Source organism: Ailuropoda melanoleuca, chromosome 4 (assembly GCF_002007445.2).
Source record: "Ailuropoda melanoleuca isolate Jingjing chromosome 4, ASM200744v2, whole genome shotgun sequence".
In the NCBI taxonomy this organism is placed as follows: Eukaryota; Metazoa; Chordata; class Mammalia; order Carnivora; family Ursidae; genus Ailuropoda; species Ailuropoda melanoleuca.
This window is the reverse complement of record NC_048221.1, coordinates 16,895,334-16,916,361: the sequence shown is the minus strand read 5'-3', so window position 1 is coordinate 16,916,361 and position 21,028 is coordinate 16,895,334. Positions and strand designations below refer to the sequence as shown.

General features: G+C 39.4%; 1 protein-coding gene across 12 annotated transcripts in view; it reads left to right on the top strand.

Moving 5' to 3' along the window:
- The window catches only part of MAP4 (microtubule associated protein 4), a 182,910-nt gene that overhangs the window by 69,046 nt on the left and 92,836 nt on the right, over positions 1-21,028 (top strand). For all 12 annotated transcript variants that reach the window (XM_034658234.1, XM_034658224.1, XM_034658226.1 and 9 more), the window contains one exon: positions 4,139-4,204. In XM_034658234.1, the coding sequence (XP_034514125.1) occupies positions 4,139-4,204 (66 nt within the window). The remainder of the gene's footprint in view (positions 1-4,138; positions 4,205-21,028) is intronic.

The following is a 21,028-nucleotide window of genomic DNA, read 5'->3' as shown; positions in this document are numbered from 1 at the left end:
TGCTATAAGGTGAAAGAGGATTTAGCAATTTCTATTCCTTTTAAAAAATATATTTATTTATTTATTTGTTTGTTTATTTATTTTAGAGTGTGCATGCAAACGGGGGAGGGGGCAGAGAGAGACAGAGAATCTCAAGCGGACTCTCTCTGAGTGTGAAGCCTGACGTGGGGTTCAAACCCACGACCCTGAGATTATGACCATAGCTGAACTCAAGAGTTGGATGCTCAACTGACTAAGCCACCCAGGCGCCCCTATTCCTATTGTTTTAATAGACATAATAGCCAGAAAACTTTATTCACATAGCTAAGTATGTGGGAATGGAAGTCTTATTATGGCAGTGTTAAGAATTCCGTAAGTCAATATTATTAGAAATTATTTTCAATTAGAAATTATTTTCAGTGCCCCGTCAGAAGGCAGCTACGTTATGACCTCTTCGAATTTTGGTGAAAGCAAAGAATTGGAAACTATTTAACCTGGAAGAGGATCTGTTACTCAGTCATTAGATAATTCACTTTGTTTAGGGGCTTGCTTTTGTTCATGAATCTGTGATGTTTTCTTTTATCCTTCTGAGGGAAATGAGGTAGTTTTTTAAAAAGCCTCCTATTTGCTGTATCAGCATTGTTTCCCTGAGTGATAGTTACTATCTTGGAATGTGATACCTTACTCTTTTGGTAATGGTTTTCCTCCTTTATTTGGCAGTACTGTCTCTTTGAGATTCTCCCACCTCCCTCTGACAGGGATATAACTGTGCTGCCAGGTGGGGTGTGAGGGCTCCCCATTCCATCTGGGGGTTGGCACAAGGCAGACTTGTGGGGTGAGGGAAGGAAAGTGTGGGGGGAATGAGGACTAGCCTGATAGCTTTTTTTTTTTTTTTTAATGTTATGTTAGTCACCATACAGTACATCATTAGTTTTTGATGTAGTGTTCTGTGATTCATTGTTTGCTTGTAACACCCAGTCCCCATCAGCCTTGCTATCTGTAAGCATAGAGGAGGACCTTGCAGTCCTGCTTTCCTGTGCCTTCTTTGGGCTGTGGTTTCTTCTTCGGTGTGATCCCATTTGCTTTCATTTTCTTGGATATTCCTTGTAATTTCCAGTATACTGGATTTCTAAGTCTTTCATTACTTTATTCTTTTAAGCCATCTTTTCTGCTGTTTTTTTTTTTTTTAAGATTTTATTTATTATTTGAGAGAGAGCGTGTGTGCGCAGGAGCTGGGGAGGAGCAGAGGGAGAGGGACAAGCTGACTCCACGCTGAGCATCGAGCTCGACTTGGGGCTCATTCCCACCACCCATGAGATCATGACCTGAGCCAGAACCAAGAGTTGGACGCTTAATTGACTGAGCCACCCAGGCACCCTTATTATTTTTATTAAGTAAGTTCTACACCCAATGTGGGGCTTGAATTCACGACTGAGTCACATGCTTTACTGACTGAGCCAGTCAGGTGTCCCTACTCTTAAATTTTTTAAGGTGCTCAATTAAAATAGGACTTTATGTCTGTGAAAGCCTTCCTTTTTAGCCTATTTCTGGTTCCCCATCAGTGGCATTTGGTATATATTCTTTCATTTTTTTCTGATTATTTGTGCATGCGCATGCATTGTGTGTTTGTGTGTTTCATAATGCTGTTGTGCCATCTTTGCTTTTATTTTTTTCTTAATGTGTCCTGGCATCTTCCCATTTCAGTACATGAAAAGCTACCTCATTTCTTTTAAAATTGCGTATTATTTCACAATTTAGTGAACCTGTCAGTGGGCATTTGTTACTTTTTAAACCATGTGATATAAACATCTCATTAACATTCATTTCTGTGAACTTTTATGTCTTTCTCTGACCTACATACCTAAAATGAATTGTCAAGTATTTAAAAATTTGATAGACTGCCAAATTGTCTCATAAAGAGGATGTTACAATTTATATTCCTCCAGTGGTATATGAGATTGCCTATTTTCTTATACTGTTGCCAACAATGGCTGTTATTAAATTTTAAAAAGATTTTATCACTCTCATGACCAGAAGATGATTTTTTTGGTAATTTGCATTTTCCTGTAATCTGCATTTTATTTTTTATAATCTGCATTTTAAAATGAGGCAGATTTTTAAAATATGTATTCTTTCTTGAGCTAGGAAGAATAAATTTTATAAGCTTACTTGGTGGGAGTAAAAGCAAATGTATGCCAAACATGTTCTATCCCATATTTGGCATAAATATGGGCTAGAACGTTTGGTATCTCTCTGGATAAGTAAAACACAGTACGTGAAGCCCTAGCGTGGTGCCTTGTGCATAGTGGGCATTTAATAAAAGTCTGTTCTCTTTCAGTCCTTTATTCCTTTTCCTTCCAGTTAATTCATATTCTCCTTTCAGTCTACCTTGTTCTTAGGTTGTTCTCTGTAGCTGTTCCTCTGTTATCCGAGATAACAGAATGAAAGATCTTTTCTATGAGTTTACATGAAAGATTTCTGCCTTGGATTTGTGGGAGTCAGAAGGTTGGACAATGTAGTTTATTGTCTTTCAAAGTAAAATCTTGCATTTTATTTTTTTGTAACATACATTCTAGATTTTTACTTGTCTTATGAAAAATATGTCTGTTAGGTTCTTGAGAGTGACTCATGGGAAACTCTTGGGTTGGCAGGCTGACAGCAGAGCTAGACCGGTTGCTGAAATGTTATAATCAGAGCCTTTAAGAAAAGGTTGTGCATCCTTATATTGATCTATGTAGTCAGTGCAGTTTCATTCAGGATATAGAAGAGCAAAGGAACTAGAATAACCAAAACGATTTTGGAAAACACCCAGTTTAGAGGACTTACATGACCTCTTTTAAAGACTATACAATTCAGTAATCAAGATGGTATAGTACTGGAAAAATGAAGAGACTTACAGGCTGGTGGAATAGAAGAGAGAGTCCAGAAATAGATCCACACATAGTATGATCAATCAGTTTTTCAACAGAGGTGCGAAGGCAGTTAAATGGAATAAGGATAGTCTTTTCAACAAATGATATGAGAATGATTAGATGTCCACGTGCAAAAATACAAATCTGGAACCGTATTTTATACCATATACAAAATTTGTCATGTATCGTAGGCCTCAATATGAAAACTAAATTTGAAAACTGTAAGAGTTTTAGAGGAAAACATGGGAGAAAATCCTGTGACCTTGGGTTGGACAAAGATTTTTTTTTTTTAATTAACTTTTTAAGTAGGCTCCACACTCAGTGCATAGCCAACGTGGGGCTTGAACTCATAACCCTGAGATCAAGACCTGAGTTGAAATCAGGAGTCAGTCACACGAGTGACTGAGCCACTCAGGCACCCCTAGACAAAGATTTTTTAGATACTTCCCTGGAAACATGAGGGAAAAGTGAAAAATTAGAGCTCATCAAAATTTAAACTTTTGCTTTGCAAAAAACACGGTTAAGAGAATGAAGATGCGAGTCATAGGCTGGGAGAAAATATCTGCAGAATTCATCTGATAGAGGGTTGGTTTTCAGGATATATAAGGAATTCTCGAAACTCCATAATAAGAAAACAAAGAACCCAAATGGAAACGATCAAAAAATTTGACCATTCGGTTCAGCAAAGAAAGGGATGGCAAATAAATACATGCAAAGGTGCTCAGCATGTTTAGTCAGTAGGAAATGAGGCACAACTATACTCTATTAGAATAAGAAAGACTAAAACAAACAAACAGTTCTCTGCTTCTAGAAGTGATACTGGTAGCCATGTAATTCTCACCCTCAGAAGGAGCAACGATGATGCTCTGGACTTTTTATGTGGGAGTTGTTTTAATAGCCCTGTGCCCTTGTAGCCTTGGATTTGAGTCACAGATACAAAACCTCCGTGGTGCTTCATAATGGTTTTATGGAATATGATGGTGATCTTCGACGGTACAGAACAGAAAAGATGTCAGCTTGCTTATTAGGAAGGGTTCTTCTGTAGTGTTTGGGTATCGTAAAATTGAATGACTCAGTTCTCATCTGTTTTTCTGTTTTATTGGATCTTTAAATTTTGGACAGATTTTTATCTGCTTTAAGCTCTTGCTTTGAAGAGTGACAAAACTGTACCTAGTTAGATGGTGTTGAATCTGTGTTTCCTGTTGCTGTCTGTCACCGTGGGTAATCACTGTTTGTGGTTGTTGCAGGTACTCCATCCAAACCAACAGGGCTAGCCAATGGTGATCATGGACTAGAAGGGAATGATACTACGGGTAAGTGGTTCCCAGGATTCCCCAAATGTGGGGTAGAAACAGTCACAGTAAGCACCTTGACGAGCTCCTTTGAGGAGGATTCTTAGTGAATCACGTGAATTATTTCCAAGGGTGTTGTCGTTCTTGTTGGATGTATTCAAGTCCAGGGCCCTCTGCCACAAAACATCTCCAACAACAGAAAGAAAGAGTGAATTTCCTTTGATGTTTCTTGAATATTTGTTTTAATTATACCACACGGGAGCTGGATCAATCTTAAAAATACGCTTAGAAATGCAGACTAATCATCAAAATTTGTTATATTGGAGGCCTTTGGCCACTACAGCTCTTTATCCAGGCTCTTCTCCACTGCCCTTAGCTGGCTTTCCATGGCTCAATGTTAGGAAACCAGTGAGCTGCAAATTAAAAGTTCTTCCCCTTCGATTTTGCCCTCAGTCTTTTTCTTTTTCTCCCCATTAACGTTACTTTTGAAATCTGTCTTTATCTTTAACTGCTAGCTCATTAACTAGGGCTTTGCTACTCCATCAGCCAGCCCTGAGCCCCTGTGGCTTCCCACCTCATAACTAGCACCAGCCCCAGACCCCCAGTGTATTTGTATTGAACAGAATTCTCGAAGCAGTAGCGGGGTCAACAGGGATGTACTCTGCAAATTTTCTCTTAGGTAGCTGATTGGAGAGTCAGCTTGTATGTCTGTGAATAACTGCACTCATTTTGCAGTTGTGATCAGGCTGACACTGTTGACCCAAATGAGTACACATCTAATGGTCAAGTAAATTGTTCTTTGCAACAGAGTGTGCTCTTAACTGGGGCGTAACATTTGATTCACATTACTGCACTGGAGACAAGCACTAGATGTGGGTGGTGTCTGCGTTTCTCTTGTATGCCTACCTCAGCCTGGAGAAGACTTCCCTTGAGCCACTGTATGACTTCTCGGTTTTGAAGGTTTCGAGAAAGCCAGCAATTATTCCAGGATTTATTCTTTATTCTGTGACCTTTGGAAATGTTGTATATATCTTTGTACCTCAGATTTATTGATTGCTGGTTTCCTTTGTTGTGAATGTTAGTTTTGCCCAGTGACATTAACATTCTTATTAGCAGCTCATAACTTAGAAACGCTTTACTTTAAGGTAAAAACAGCCAGAAGTGCCACCTTATCTTCCAGTTTTGTGAACTGAAATTTTTGTATTTTTTTAATAATCTTTGTTGTATATTGACTGTTGCTATGCTGCTTTGAAAGCAAGGTCATCTATGTAGTATAGTTCTAAGGAAACATTTACGGAAATATCCCTGTGATTAAAGGAGAAGCTTGAACATGAACTTTTAAAAAATGAGTAAGTCAGCTTTCTTTAACAAGGAGGCAGTGTGAGGGGAAGGAAAGGCTTGGAGGAGATTGACTTGATTAGCTAGTTGAAAGAGTGGATGCCATTTTCATCCAGAAAGGAAACAGCTATCAAAACTAGAGTAGATTTCTCCAGCAAGATGCCAGGTGTGACCAGAAGAGATTCAAACTTTGTGTAGCAATTGCTTCCCATTGCCAACTCTTAATAACACAGAAAAAAAGAACAGGAAATACATACAGCCTGGCCCTTACTGTTTCAAGGCTTTTAATTCCCTCGTGGCAAAAAAGAACCCAGATATTTATGAACTAAATACCCAATGACATTATGGCAGCAGGTAGAATATAGTTCACGTACCTGGGAAGTTGTTTGCATTCTGAATTTGACCTCTTGAAAATATGCATGTTTTACTGGGGATGGGAAGGAGTAGGGAGGTGACAGAGAGTGCATGTTCCTGGAGCATGTTGTGACCTCATTCTAATTTGGCCGTTACTAAACTAGAGCATGTAGTTCAGTGCCATTTTGAAAATTCCCATTTCTGTTTCGTTCAGGATGTTGTCTCTAGTCCTAATTGCATACCAGCTCCACTGATAGCGTATAAAGGGTTTATGAGCACCTTGCTATGTTGAACTTGCTGTTTACTAATGACCTGTGCTTTTCTGCCCTTTCCTTCCCTTTCCTACTTCTTCCTCCCTTTCTATTTTTCTCCTCCTAGAAGCCTAGCGTGTCTCTCCACACTGGGGCTGCTGCAACACCAGACCAGTGATCTTTCCTAAGCACCGTTACACTTCTAAAACCTTCAGCATTTTGCAGAGCTTTGCTTTTCCTTCCTGGACACGGTGTAGAAGAAGCGGAGGGTAGTTCTTCGGGCCTATTTCTGCTGATGCCTGAGCAAACCACCTGCTTCCTCTTGTGCTCTGCAGGGCTTGATGGAACCTCCTTTCCCTTTGTGAGCACAAAGTACAAGATGAATTCTTTTTAACTTTAGTATTTTATAAAGGTCATCTAAGGTCTTTTGTTTCTTGTTCTCTTTTAAAACTCATTTTATCATTTAATTCAATCTCACGTTTTTTTCTTTTCTTTAAACATTTGAGTTGGCCGTTTCCATTTGGTTTTCAGATCTTCAAAATGAATCAGGATCTCATAACACCAAATGAGAACGTGTGCTTTCATAAAGGGATTGAGTCCACCAGTACTGCAGTTGACCCTCCCTTTCCCTCCCCCTCCTCTCTCCCTCTGTGAGCTTGCTTTTAGGGAAGGGTAATCTTTCAGCCTACCTATGTTTCTCTCTACCTTACTAAAATCTGAATAACGATAGCTATTTTAATTTAAAGTTTTCTCATTTCGAGTAGCTCTGATTAAACTTTGGAAAGCATTTCCTCAAATTAAACCATATTTTGTTATTTGTAAGTTGGGCTGAAATGGCTTCTATGACAAAATTATAGTTTATTTGTGTAGAGGCTTAGATTCTCTTGAAAATCTGACAACCTTTTATTGTCTGTGAAATTTTATAACCAAAGTTACTTTCATAACATGATCATGAGCTATCAAAACAAGAATTGAGAAGTTAAAATGCAACCCTGTATTGTTAGACTACTGGGATGTTGACACAGATAGAAAAGAACTTCCTCTATAAAAACATGGGAATGAAAGTACATTGCAGTACACTGAAGAACCACAACCAGCTTATCAGCTTTCTAATGAAATAATTATCAGATTGGACTCACACTCTGTTCAGGTCGTGTCCAGTATCCCTTTGATCTCTGGAGCAGCATGCCAGTGGGATTGGTGGACCACATGTGAAGACCTTTACCATGAACATTAGAATTTATACTCTGTGTATTTTGAGGATTGTCCCAATGGGACTTTCTTATTCTCGTTCCTCATTTTCCCACACTAAGAGCTAAAAAAAACTGGAAGAACCATTTGGAAAAGGTCTGCAAAACTTTTCGGATAAGAAGCTTTGATTGGATTTTGAGAAATAGAATATAAAACCTGGGCCATGTTTTGAAATCTTAGAGGAGTTCTGGTTTAAGGTCCAGAATGTGAAATACTCTTTAATTTTCTGTCCTCTTACTGATTAAGGAGGTTGTCATAATCATGAAGTTATTGATTGTTTCGAATTAAAATAAATAATTGGCAGTATATTCTGTATATTCTGAGGAAGATTTTGAGATGTACATTATTTTAGATCCTCTGACACAAAGCTGCTTTTGAGGTGGAAATATCAGAATATTATGGAAGTTTAAACTGAGTCCCTGCGACTTGTGGAATTTAGGAAACATTCATTCCCTCTTCTGATCACAAACAGGGGCCACGCTGCCAAGAGTTCTTGGAGAGAAGACACTTAGAGGAGGCACATTTTAGAGGGATATGCTGATGCTTACCTTCTAAGCAGTTGATAAAATATGACAACTCTTACTGTGGGAGAGCACCCATCAAATAGAACATAGCATTTCCCCTTCGGTGTGCAGTTGTTCAGTATGTTTTCGTTCTCTGTGTTTGGTTGATTGGTTTGGCTTTGGTTTTTTGACTAGGGAAATTTTTAAAACTGGTAGTGCTAACTTTTCAAGGATCATGGTTGACATTTTTCTATCACCTCTACCCAGTCTCTACAGCTTGTCTAAGTGACAGGTGTTTGGAGAAGCCTGGGTGCAGCTCTGCTCTAGGGACACACACTCCATTATTACATTGATTTATTCCACTTTTATTTCCATTTTGCTGTGTTTTTGTTTGACTTTTTTTTTTCTCCAAAAAAAGGGTGTTTTTTTTTTTAATGGAATTGAAATTTTCTACTACTAGCCAGCTAAAATCTGGTGTATATTGTCAGCTCTCTGTGTTTCACTTGGATGTTTCATTTTGTTTTGCATATAGCTTTGTATGAAGCAGCCAGTTCTATAAGGAAATGCTGTGTTGCCATCGTGGTCACACCCAAGTATGAGGTTACCAGACTGGTCAGGGTTCTTGTGTTGAAATATGATGTTTCTTCTTACATGTAATCTCTCTCTCTCTCTCTTCCCCCCCCCCCTTTTTGGCCCAATGTTGAAGATGTAGAACATTGCTTACAAATAATATTTTATATAACCTCGTTCACGCACCTGAGTTTATATTTTTTGTGACTTTACACTTCAACAGTTTGTATATTGGGACATTTTAATGTGATCATTGTGCTAAATAAATTACACTAATAAACATCTTACATTAACACCTTACAGACTGGATTTTGGTTGGAGTCTTAATTATTAAAGTATAATGTGACTAAGATGTGAGTTTGGCAAATAATGAGTCTTGAGGAATGAGTTCTCGGTGTAACTAAACTTGTGATCCTACCCATAATAATTTCATAATTGTATGAGCTTTTTACGTTTTGCCAGACATTTTCATTTTCACTTATGTTGTCATTTTTAATTCTCAGAGTCTGTAAGAGTTAAGAAGCCCAAATGACTGATATTTCATAGCATCTGGTGGGAAAAACAGTTGGCAGAGTGGCAATGTGCAGTTAACCCAAAAGAGTTACATGGCATATCAATTATTGTTAGATGCCTTCTAATACTACATGTATGTTTAGTTAAAATTCATGTTCACAGTCTTTCTAAAATACATTGTGAATTATCAGGTGAAACTGTTACATTCAATGACATTTTAATTTTGTAACTTTATTATTTGATGATCTCTAGTATGCTGCAGCTGGGAAGAATTCAGCAGAATGCACACTTCCCTACCCATTCTGGCTTAGTGTTTCTTTACAGTAGGTAGATTTGCAAATGCAGTATGTTGACTGAATTAAGACATTGAAAAGGTTCTATGCCTAAGGTAATTTGCGTGGCATAAATAACGTTTTTAGCTTGGCAGGACATCTCTTTTTATTAAGAAGACTCAATTTAACGTTCTAAGGTATCTTTTTAAAGATTTTGTTTTTAGGTAATCTCTATACCCAGTGTGGGGCTTGAACTCAAACCCGAAGATCAAGTCACACGCTTCACCAACTGAGCCACCCAGACGCCCTTTTAGGTTTTCTTTTATTAATAGGGCTTAACACAGTCTCTTCTTAGGTTTAAAGCACGAGAATTTAAATACTATAAATAATAATTCACAAATCTCACTAACTTTCTTATAAGTACACTAGGATTAAAGCTTTTGGTGAGATGGGGACAATCTCGGAACTTATTAGTATATTCATTTTGATGAAAGTGAGATGAGGGGTGCCTGGGTGGCTCAGTTGGTTAAGCGTCCAACTCTTGGTTTCAGCTCAGGTCATGGTCTCATGGGTTGTGAGATTGAGTCCCGTGTCTGACTTGGGGCTCAGCTGGGAGTCCGCTTGAGGATTCTGTCCTTCTGCCCTCCCTGCACTTGCTCTCTCTCTCTCTCTAAAAATAAAATCTTAAAAAGAAAGAAACGAAAAGCCTGGCTACCATTGGATTCTTCCCCCTTGTTGACCTGATAATATGGTGGAGCTAGGAAGCTAGAGAGGGTTCTGGACAAAGACAGGACTGATGGGCTGGGCACAGAATATCAGCTTCATTTCTAAGTAATGGGTAAGAATGGATTATCCTCAATTTTATATTGATGCTATTTCCATTACACTGAAGGCTTAACAAGACTTAGCCACAAATTATTTGTGGTAGAAACGTCTGTGCTACCATGGAGGCTAAGCTGGATGCAGTATGCTAAGTGCTCCACAAATGGCAGTGTTACTGGTGGTTTCCCTTGTGAACAGACTAGGTAGTTTTTTATTGTGAGAACCATTCTGAATGTGATGTGATATCAGTCCCTCAGGTCATAGCAGCAGGGTAACAGTAAAACTGCTTTGTCAGAGTGTCATGACAGAAATGAGATCCTAGGTGTTTCATCACTGTCTCCTGTAGCATCAGATAGGGTGCAAAGAATTTAGCATTAGGAAAATTCTGAGAGGAGCGCCTGGGTGGCTCAGTCGGTTAAGCCTCTGCCTTCGGCTCAGGTCGTGATCCCAGGGTCCTGGGATTGACTCCCGCATTGGGCTCCCTGCTCAGTGGGGAGCCTGATTCTCCCTCTCCCACTCCCCCTGCTCATGCTCTCTCTCTTTTTCAAATAAATAAGTAAAACCTTTTAAAAAAAAAAAAAGAAAAATTCTGAGAAACCAAAAATGTGAAATCTTAGCAGAAAAATAGATCTGTAATGTTAGAGTTTCTGAGCAGCTATTATAACCAACGTCTAAATGGGCATTATAACTTATAAATGAAGCCCGAACATAAAGCTGCACACTGTGTTCCTAGACGTAGACACAGCAAGACATCCTTTCCCCCATCCTCTTCCCCGAATCCTGTAAACAAAGGTTTGGTTTCTTTCTTTCATTTTCCAGATATGAGTTGTATGTTGGAGACACATGAGTAAAATATGAACACCTTGTGTTTCTTGAAGGTTTTTGTTGTTGTTTTTCATGGCTTTCTGGTAAAAGTGTAGGACTAATCAGAAAATTCCACATATACCCACTAAAACAACATGTTACATTCCCTTCTAGGGTATTTAGGACTCCCTTGAAAACCATCTCGTGCCCTGAGCATTTAATTGTGCAGTGAGCCATTTGATTGCGGTTTCTGTTGGAGCTTGGTATTGAATAAGACAAAACAGCTTCTTCCTGAGCTTTGTGTGAATCTGTTATTCTGATACACTTTTTATTTTTATTTATTTATTTATTTAAAGATTTTATTTATTCATTTGAGACGAGAGAGGGAACACAAGCAGTGGCTGTGGGAGAGGGAGAAGCAGGCTTCCCGCCAAGCAGGGAGCCCCTTGTGGGGCTCGATCCCAATCACGACCCGAGCTAAAGGCAGACGCTTAACCGAATGAGCTACCCAGGCACCCCCGATACACTTTTTTTTTTTAAAGATTATTTATTTATTTATTTGACAGAGAAAGAGACAGCCAGCGAGAGAGGGAACACAAGCAGGGTGAGTGGGGGAGGAAGAAGCAGGCTTCCTGCGGAGGAGCCTGATGTGGGGCTCGATCCCAGAACACCGGGATTACACCCTGAGCCGAAGGCAGACGCTCAACGACTGAGCCACCCAGGCGCCCCCCCCGATACACTTTTTAAACCATAACTTTGTTTATATGATTTGCTTCTCTTTATGGAATGAAACTCCACCTTATGCCAAAAGGCATATGTAGATACAGATTTTTCTTTTTTATTTGTAATTTCATAAGTAATATATATGAATACATTATCCTTTCTGAAAGAGATTAAAGCATTATAGAAGAAACCAGAAGAGTTTTACTCAAAGAACTAATTTTCACACACAGCTTCTGTCACTTGATCTTGTATTTTTACCTGAATGTAGACTTGAACAGGTTTTTCTTTTCTTTCTTTTTTTTTTTTTTAAAGATTTTATTTATTTATTTGAGACAGCCAGCGAGAGAGGGAACACAAGCAGGGGCAGTGGGAGAGGAAGAAGCAGGCTCATAGCGGAGGAGTGATGTGGGGCTCGATCCCACAACGCCGGGATCACGCCCTGAGCCAAAGGCAGACGCTTAACCGCTGTGTCACCCAGGCGCCCCTGAACAGGTTTTTCTGATACATCCTATGAATAATAAAGATAACTGTCATTTGTATAACCCATAAGAGTTTGTAAACTCTTTTGGAATGTGTAACAGTATATCTGTTTTTCATTTGAAGAAGTTGAAGTTAGATTAATAACAGAGCTCAAAATTGAACCTAGGCTGATGAGCCCAGTGCTCTCTCTGCCACAGTATGTCATATCACAGTAGGTCTTCTGAGTGCTACCAAGTGTCACAAAGGCAGTTGGAAGGAACGGACCTTTAAAGGCCAGTTTTAAAGCCCTTTTTAGGCACTACTTTCTGAGAGAAAATCCAGGCTGAGGCAGGGGCTTTGTATGTATGTCGGTAGTTTATTTTGAGAAGTGATCCCATGGAAAAAAGAGTAGGGGACCAGGAAAAACAAAACTGGAAAACAGAAAAGCCAATGCAATGAGGTATAACTAACTTAGTCATTTCTGTGGACAAAGTGGCCTTAATCCTGTGCCATCTCTTGGTTAATGGTTGTGCTTCTGGGTTTGCACTTTTGCAGTGCCAGGCTGCGGATGTCTCATCTCTGCTATCAGAGATGGGGTGAAGCAGAAACTCTGGTTTGGTTCAAGGGCAGTCACACCACACCTACATGCAGCTGGATGCTGCAGGTATAGGTGTGGAGTGGAAGATGGACTTTTTTTTTTTTTTAAGATTTTTATTTATTTATTCGACAGAGGTAGAGACAGCCAGTGAGAGAGGGAACACAAGCAGGGGGAGTGGGAGAGGAAGAAGCAGGCTCATAGGCGGAGGAGCCTGATGTGGGGCTTGATCCCAGAACGCCGGGATCATGCCCTGAGCCGAAGGCAGACGCTTAACTGCTGTGCCACCCAGGCACCCCGAAGATGGCCTTTTAAAGAGGATTGGGCACAAGAGGTGTCCAGTTAACAAAGAGGTTAATTCAATGAAAAATTCGTCTGCTTATGCCTTATTATAAAGAATGAGGTTCTTGAATTCCATAGAGAGAAATTTGAAGGAATTCCACCTATCATGGAACTAATTTCCAAAGCCTAATTGTTAGAAACTATAGAACTAATCACAAAAGTTAGTTCTGGAATTTCCCATCCTAATATTTTTCTTCTTGAATTAGTTTCAATAGTTCCTGCCTTAGGAATTTGCCCATTTCATCTTTAATTTGTTGACATACCCTTGTTTCTAATTTTCACTTATAAACCCTTTTATTTCTGTAAGATTGGTGTTGACATCTCCTCTTGCATTTCTGAGTTTAGTAATGTGAGTCCTATCTCTTTTTCCTGATTGGTCCAGTTAAAGATTTGTCAAATTTGTCCATCTTTTCAAAAGATCAACTTTTGGTTTTATTGAGTTTTCTCTGTTTTTCTCTTTTCTACTTCATTTATTTTCACTCTCATTTTATTATTCCCTTTCTTTTGTTTGCATTGGGTTTAGTTTGCTCTTCTTCTGGTTTCTTAAGGTGGAAAGTTAGTTATGTTATTGATGTGTGATTTTTCTTTACCCCCCCCTTAATGTAGGTATTTTATAGCTATAAATTTCCTTCTTAGCGCTGCATTAGCTGCATCTCATAAATTTGGGTGTGTTTTCATTTTCATTCATCTTAAAAGTATTTTCTAATTTCCTTGTGATTTCTTTGACCTATTGGTAATTTAAGAGTATGCTATTAATTTCCACATATTTGTGAATTTCACAAACTGTCTTCTGTTGTCATTTCCTAATTTCATTCCATCGTAGTTATATAACATAGTTTTTATGATTTCAGTCCTTTTAAATATATTCAGGCTTGTTTTATGGCCAAACATATGGTCTGTCCTAGAAAATGTTCCATGTGTACTTGAGAAGAATGCATATTCTGCTGTTGTTGCATGGGATGTTCTATAAAATGTCTGTTAGGGCTAGTTGGTTTATAATGTTGTTCAGGTCTTCTATTCCTTATTGGTGTTCTATTAATTAGTATCTATTAATTATTGAAAGTGGGGTATTAAAGTCTCCAATAATCATTGTTGAACAGTATTATTTCTCAGTTTGGTTAGTTTTTTATTCATGTATTTTAGGGCTCTTAATGTTTTAAAGAAGAAATAGAATTAATCTTAACATGGCTTTTATGTTGCTCATGGATTAACTCCTTTTGAAAAATTCTAGGGTATGGATAAAGGATGTATACAGATGATTACTACAACGATGAGCTTCTAGGAGCTTCCAAAGCAGCAGCAAAATGTCAGTCACTGGTAGGAAATTACTGAATGATCCAGCAATCCCACTTCTGGGTATATACCACAAGAATTGAAAGCAGAGACTTGAACATATTTATATACGCGTGTTCACAGCAGCATTATTCACAATTCCCAAAAGGTGGAAGCAACCCATGTGCCCACTGATGGATGGATGGATGGATAAATAAAATGTGATATATGCATACCGAGGAGTGATATTCAGCCTTAAAAAAGAAAGAAAATTCTAATACATGCCCCAACATGGATACACCTTGAAGAAGACATTATACTAAGTGAAATAGCCAGTTACAAAAGAGCAAATACTGATTCTACTTATATGATTAGTCTTATATGAGGTACCATATATAGTCAAATTCATAGAGACAGAAAGTGGGGGACAGAGTTTTAAGTTTCACAAGACAAAAAAAGTTCTGCAGACGGATGGCAGTGATGTTTGCTTAACATTGTGAATTAATGCTACTGAACTGTACACTTAAAAATGGTAAAAATTAAAAAATGGTAAAAATAAGAAATGGTAAAAATAAATAAGCTAGCTCAGTAAAAAAGATGATTTTCAACTTAACCATCATGTACACGACAGACCTCTTTAGAATTAAAGTAATGCTTTATATATTAGCTGTCTTGTGGATTTGTTCTAGCTTGTCCAGTTGCAGAGAGAAATACACAAATATGTAAACATTACTTAAATGCTAAAGAGTTATGAGGAGCATTTGGTAAGAACAGATGTGTAATAATAGTTAAATTCCATGAGGAGTTTGGATGAGAACTAGGGAAATTTGAAATTAGAACTTGAAATCTCCATTTGGTTATGAAGTGGACATCTCAAGCTTGAGGTGTCCTAAACTGAACTGATTCTACCCCCCTCCACCCCCAAATCAAAACAAAACAAACAAAAACCAAAACCTACTTCTCCATTCATTAAAAGGAAGGAATGTTCTTCTAGTTGCTCAGCCTAAATGTTTGGCTTCCCCTATCTCTTTATTTTGCACCCCACATCTAATTTGTCAGAAAAAGCAACCTGGAACCTGACCACTTCTCACCACCCCCACTGTCTTTCCCTGATTGGACCCACCCCCTCTCATCTTGACTACCGTAATAGCCCCCAAATTAGTCTCCCACCTCCATTTGTCTGCTCCCTACAGTGTATTCTCAACAGCATCCAGAGTGGTCCTGTATATAGATCATGTTGCTCTTTTGCTTAAAACCCTGCCAGTGGTTTCCCATCTCAGGTAGTCACTTGTCACAGCCAAGTCCACAAGGCTGTGTGATACCCCTGTCACCCGTCCCCTATGCTAGCTTTGCTTCCTTGGTGTTCTTGCTGCTGTTACTGAACAAGCCAGGTGGGCCCTTACCTTGGGCTCTGAGCCCTGGCTATTTTCTCTGGATTGTTCTTCCCTCAGATATAAGATACACTCATAGTTCACTCTGTAGCTTTTCAGTGAGTTCTTCTCTATTCTATATAAAATTATACCCTTCTGTTTTTCTCTCCCAACTTCTTTGCTTTCGTTTTTCCCCACGGCACTTGTCACTTTATAATTCGTACAGTTTAATGATTTATCTTGCTTTTTGTCTGACTTTCCCCACTAGAGGATAAATATTATGACGGGGATAGGGTTTCTGTTTTGGTCACTGCCGTGGCCCAGCACCTAGAAGAGTGTTTGGCGCCGTAGTATGTGCTCAGTAGCTATTGAATGAATCATCTTGTTGAATGTGTAATTAAAAAAAAATCCTGAAGGAAAGAAATGTGTCTCTGAGAAAGTCTGTCCTAAGTTGGCAGTGATATTTCTACTAAGATGGAAGGGTTGGAAGGACGTAAAGAAAAGATGCCGGAAAGTAGTAAGCGAAGGGGGTACGGGGAGGATGCTCTCTCTGGAACAGAAGGGTGCTCCTGTCATTTCACATTTCCTGCTCCTGCTAAAGGATATCAGGCCTTCCCCCCGTAGAATCCCTTGCTGTGTTTCTGTAGCATGTAAGAGATGTAGCAGGCAGTTTTTAATTTATCCAGGATACAGATAGATGTATCCTCTCCTGTCTTTGGGGGCAAAGCCCATGTATGTGTTATTTAGCCCATTTGTCCTGGTGTTACGCCCAGATCCCTAACAATGTTACATTTACAGTGACTTTCCACCTTCCTCTTTACCTAACACATTTTCATGGCTAAAATGTCACCGAGGCTGAAAAAAATACTTGTAATAATAAAGCCTTGTGCTGGGATCTCTCTATACTATTGAAGAAATCACAAGCTTCTGTCTAGACCATGGCTGTTGTGTTTAATGTGGAGAAGAGCAACGGCCCCCTTGCTATTTTGTATATAAACAAAATGATAATCTGACTTGAATTTTGTATATTGTGACGTGCCATAGCAGTTTGATCATACTTCCTTCTTCTCTTAACCAGCATCTTTCTCTGAGCAGGTGGTTCTCTCTGTTTGTTTCAGGCTTTACATGGGAAAAGAAATTTAAGAGCAAGACCACATATAATTGCAGTAATTTTTGTCAGGTATCAATACATGTCTTTCTGGAAACAAGTCCCTCTTAGTGATTTGTTTAGATTTGAGAAAGCTGTGGGAATAGCAGGCATAGGTCTACCCCCTATAAGCTTGGGTCTCTTGGGCAAGTTATTTGCCCTCCTTGAGCTGAAGTTTCCTCCTCTGTAAAAGGCGAACTAGTAATATAAGAATTGTTTAGGTTAACAGAGAGAAAATAATGTCAGTGCTTTGTAACATGGTGGAAGGGGTTAATAAATGTCAGATATATGAGGATGATGATTAATGTCCACATCAAAAATCCTTACAGGTCTAACCCAGGAAATGGTTTGGCCAATAAATCACTCTCTGTTTGGCCATCAGTCCCCTTTCCTATTTAAATGATTATATAACAGTATTTTAATTGGATGTAACTAGAACATGTCTGGTGTCCACTGTGTGTTTGGAGATGCTCTATTTCTAGAGGACAGAATTGAAGGTGACTCTTTAAATGAATTCCAGGCAAACTGAAGGAAGGGCTTTTGTTTTGTTTCTTGTGAGAAAATTAACTTAGGACTTTGTCACTGCAAAAACCTGGCATGGCTGAGACTCCGGTAGGTTTTCAGCAATTTAAAATGAAGTAAGAAGACGTAAAGCTGTGCAAATTGGAAATGGAAGTACTGATGTTCGACCCCTTACAGGTCTTCATGAAAGAGTTCTGCTTTCTGGTTAATAACAGTTAATATTTCTGGTCTTCGGTTTTTCTGTGGAAAATAAAGAGGTGTTTTGTTGTTGAAACAGCTGCTGCTGTTACTGGTGCTGAACAGAAAGATACAGTATGTTCTTTCCTTGCACATGATAGCCTTTTAATTAGAAATTAACATGTGCCTTCTGATTTATTTTCTTTGGTTTAAATGTCATTCTTTTCCCCATTTTTTCTAGCCATCTCAACAGTTTTTTAACTCTTTCAATATCCATATCAGTCAGGGTCTAGTCAGGAGATAAACCACACAGTAATTTAAACAGGGAATTAACTTTTAAAGGGTAAAGAAAACTAAGAATACACAAATAGCAGATACAGGAAACAGTTACTACCTCCAGGACTCAGGCAGAGTACCCAAGGAAAGAGAAATTTTGGAAGAGTGCTCTTCTCCCCCAAAGCTGGTTTCTTACCTTACATGTCTTCAGTGGATGGTAAAGATGTTTGTTGAGTTGATATAAACCAAGGTTGGCAAACAGGAATCTATACATGGAGGTACTGCTGAATCACCAGATGGCCAACTTTGGGTCACTGGTGGAGCTTGCTTGGGAAGATGCTCATGTAAATGCCCACTAAAACACCAGCAGAGCACCGTGGGAACAAGAAGATGGAAAAGCACAAAGGAACCAGGAAGAGAAGCCCCTTCCCCCAGCACCCTCTACTAAGCTAATATGCCAGCTGATAAGAGGAGAAGCGTTCACAGGGTCCAGATCCATTATCACAGGCAAGGCAATAAAGGGAAGATTTGAGCCTGAGAGGCAGTACGTTGGTAACTGGCACAGTCTACCCCTTTGGCTACTTAGCTTCCATATGTACTTTTCTACATGCATTTGAGCTCTCATATATCAATGGAACAGCTCTTATATTTCCACATAACAAGATAGAACTCTCTCTCATAGAGAAGTTCTCATCCTTTTACCAAATGAGAAGATGCTTAGTCACTGTAGTCACTGTCTCCTTGCTGGACGTATTATTCACCCCTAAATCACAGTTCACTGGATATTCTGTTGTCAAGAGACTGATTGCAGAGTTAACCTTTGGCAACTTATAATGGGAAGAAGGAAGAGCAGAAGAAAAATGGTTAGACTGTACAAATAAACACAAAATAGAACAAAGAGAAAATATGCAAAGCCATCACAGTTCTCGTTTCTGTAATTAGTCGTGAGACCATAATTGACATCTATGTCTTTTTTAAAAAAGATTCCATTTATTTGAGAGAGCGAGTGGGGGAGAGGGAGAGAAAGGGAATCTCAAGCAGACTCCCCACTGAGCTTGGAGCCCCACGGGGCTCAATCCCACTACTCTTGAGATAACGACCTGAGCTGAAACCAAAAGTCGGATGCTTAACTGACCACCCAGCCGCCTGATAGCTATGTCTTCTATTCCTGTTTCCCTTGAACTCAGCCAGAATCTCAGCTGGTTGAAGTTCTTTACTTACTTGAAATCACCCCGACTTTGATTTGCTTAGTAGTTTGGCCTTTTTGGAGTAGCTCTAGTATTCCATTAACTTTATTATGAGCATAGAAGTATTAGAGGTATCTCAATGAATCCCCTGGGTTCCAGACATAGTCTTCCAGCAGTCCAGTTTCCCCTGGATAATCAGGCTCAGTCTTCCCAGCCAGTAGAGTAACCCCCTTTTCTGCATTTTGGTTCAGCGGAATAAGGAGTCCCAAATGGATGATGTTGTCTTTCAACTAAAAGTGTAACTGAGTCTTCAGTAAGCAATGCCATCTTTTAATTAGGACGGCCATTCTGGGTGATGGAGTGTAATAATACCAGTTAATTCCATGGGCATGGACCCATTTTTTTTTTTTTAACTTTGCTGTGAATTGACTTCTTGGTTAGAGGCAATCCTTAAGGAATTTCATGTTGGTGGATCAGGCATTTTGCAAGTCCACGGCTAGTGGTGCTGACAGAAACGTTGTAGGCAGAGAAGACAAATTTATATCCAGAATACATGTCTGTTTCAGTAAGGACAAATCTCTTCCCCTTCTCTATGATGGAAGATGTTTGGTCTAATCAACTTGCTACCAGGTAGCAAGTCTGCCTGGGAATGGTGCCATATTGGGAGGCTTAGTGTTGGCCTATGCCATTGACAGATTACACACCTGGCAGTAGCTTTAGCCAGGTCAGTCTTGTTTAAGGGAAGTCCATGTTGTTAAGTCCATGCGTAACTTCCATCCCTGCCACCATGGCCTCTTTTTCATGGGTCCACTGAGGAAGCATTTTGGTGGCTGGGGAAAGAAGTTGACTGATATACATGTGTATGTCATTCTGTTGACTGGGGTTATGAAAAGCTTCCTCCACAGTGACTGCTCTTTAGTGATTATTCACATGGGGCACAAATATTTTAGTCTGTGCTCATTGTGAGAGATTTGTCCACAGATTTTCTTGTCACCATTTCCCTCCAAGTCTTTAACCAATCTATAAAATCCTTCATACTTGTTTATAATCAGTGTAAATCTGTGCTCTGACCATCTCACTCCAGGCAGAGGGAACAATCAATGTACTGTTCAAAGTTCTCCCCATTGGGAGGGTTGTTCACCACTGTCCTTCAGGGTTACCTTTAAGGAAGGCTGTGTGCTATATTTGTACCAGCGTATTTTGCAGACCCATGTACAAACCAGACTTTGGTTTTTCTTCTCTATTCCGCTAATCTTAATGAAGCTCTTAGGAGGCCGTTGGCATGGGTTGAGGGAGAAGAGGCAATGTGACAGGAGTCAGTGTTGCATCAGGTGTCTGAGTGGCCTGCTCATGTGACTTACTCATATCTTTGGACCTGCTTGAATTTAGTCTCTTACATATCATTTCCACTTGATGATAGATTGGTACTGCATATGCCTGACTTTATGACCAGGTGGGTTAGACAACATCCAGTTCATGGTGAGAAGCTCAGGTTATGTGGTCACATTATGCCCATGTTCAGGCATTTAGTCTCTGCCAACACCCAATAGCAAGCCTGAACCTATTTCTGAAAAGGTGAATAGTTGTCTGCAGAAGAGAATATAGATTTTTTCAAATTCTAGAAGTTTGGACTGTGATTCTCTTATTCTTGCTTGCTAGAGGCCCCATTCAGCATCCCTGTTTGCCATGGACGCTTCAAGTATCTTGGATCAACTGGATCATAAGGCGCAAGTGGCAAACCAGCTTGAACTGCGGTCCAGACTTGCTGCAGAGCCTTCTCTTGATCTGGTCCTCACTCTAAACTGTTAGCCTTTTAGGTACTTTGTAGAGGGATTAAAGGACATTCAGATGTGGTATTTGTTGCCTACAAAATCCAAAAAGGCCTACTAAGCAGTGTATCTCTTTTTTCATTGTTAGTGATGTGAGTTGTTGCAACTCATCGTTTACCTTGGAAGGGAAATCTTATGAAGGGCCCTTGAATTTTTGTGGTTTATCTCGTGTCCCCTTAGTTTGCATATGTCTTACTAAGCATCTGTATTTGCTCCTTCCTACACATCAGACCCATTTAGCATAATGTCAGTATGGTGGGCTAGTGTG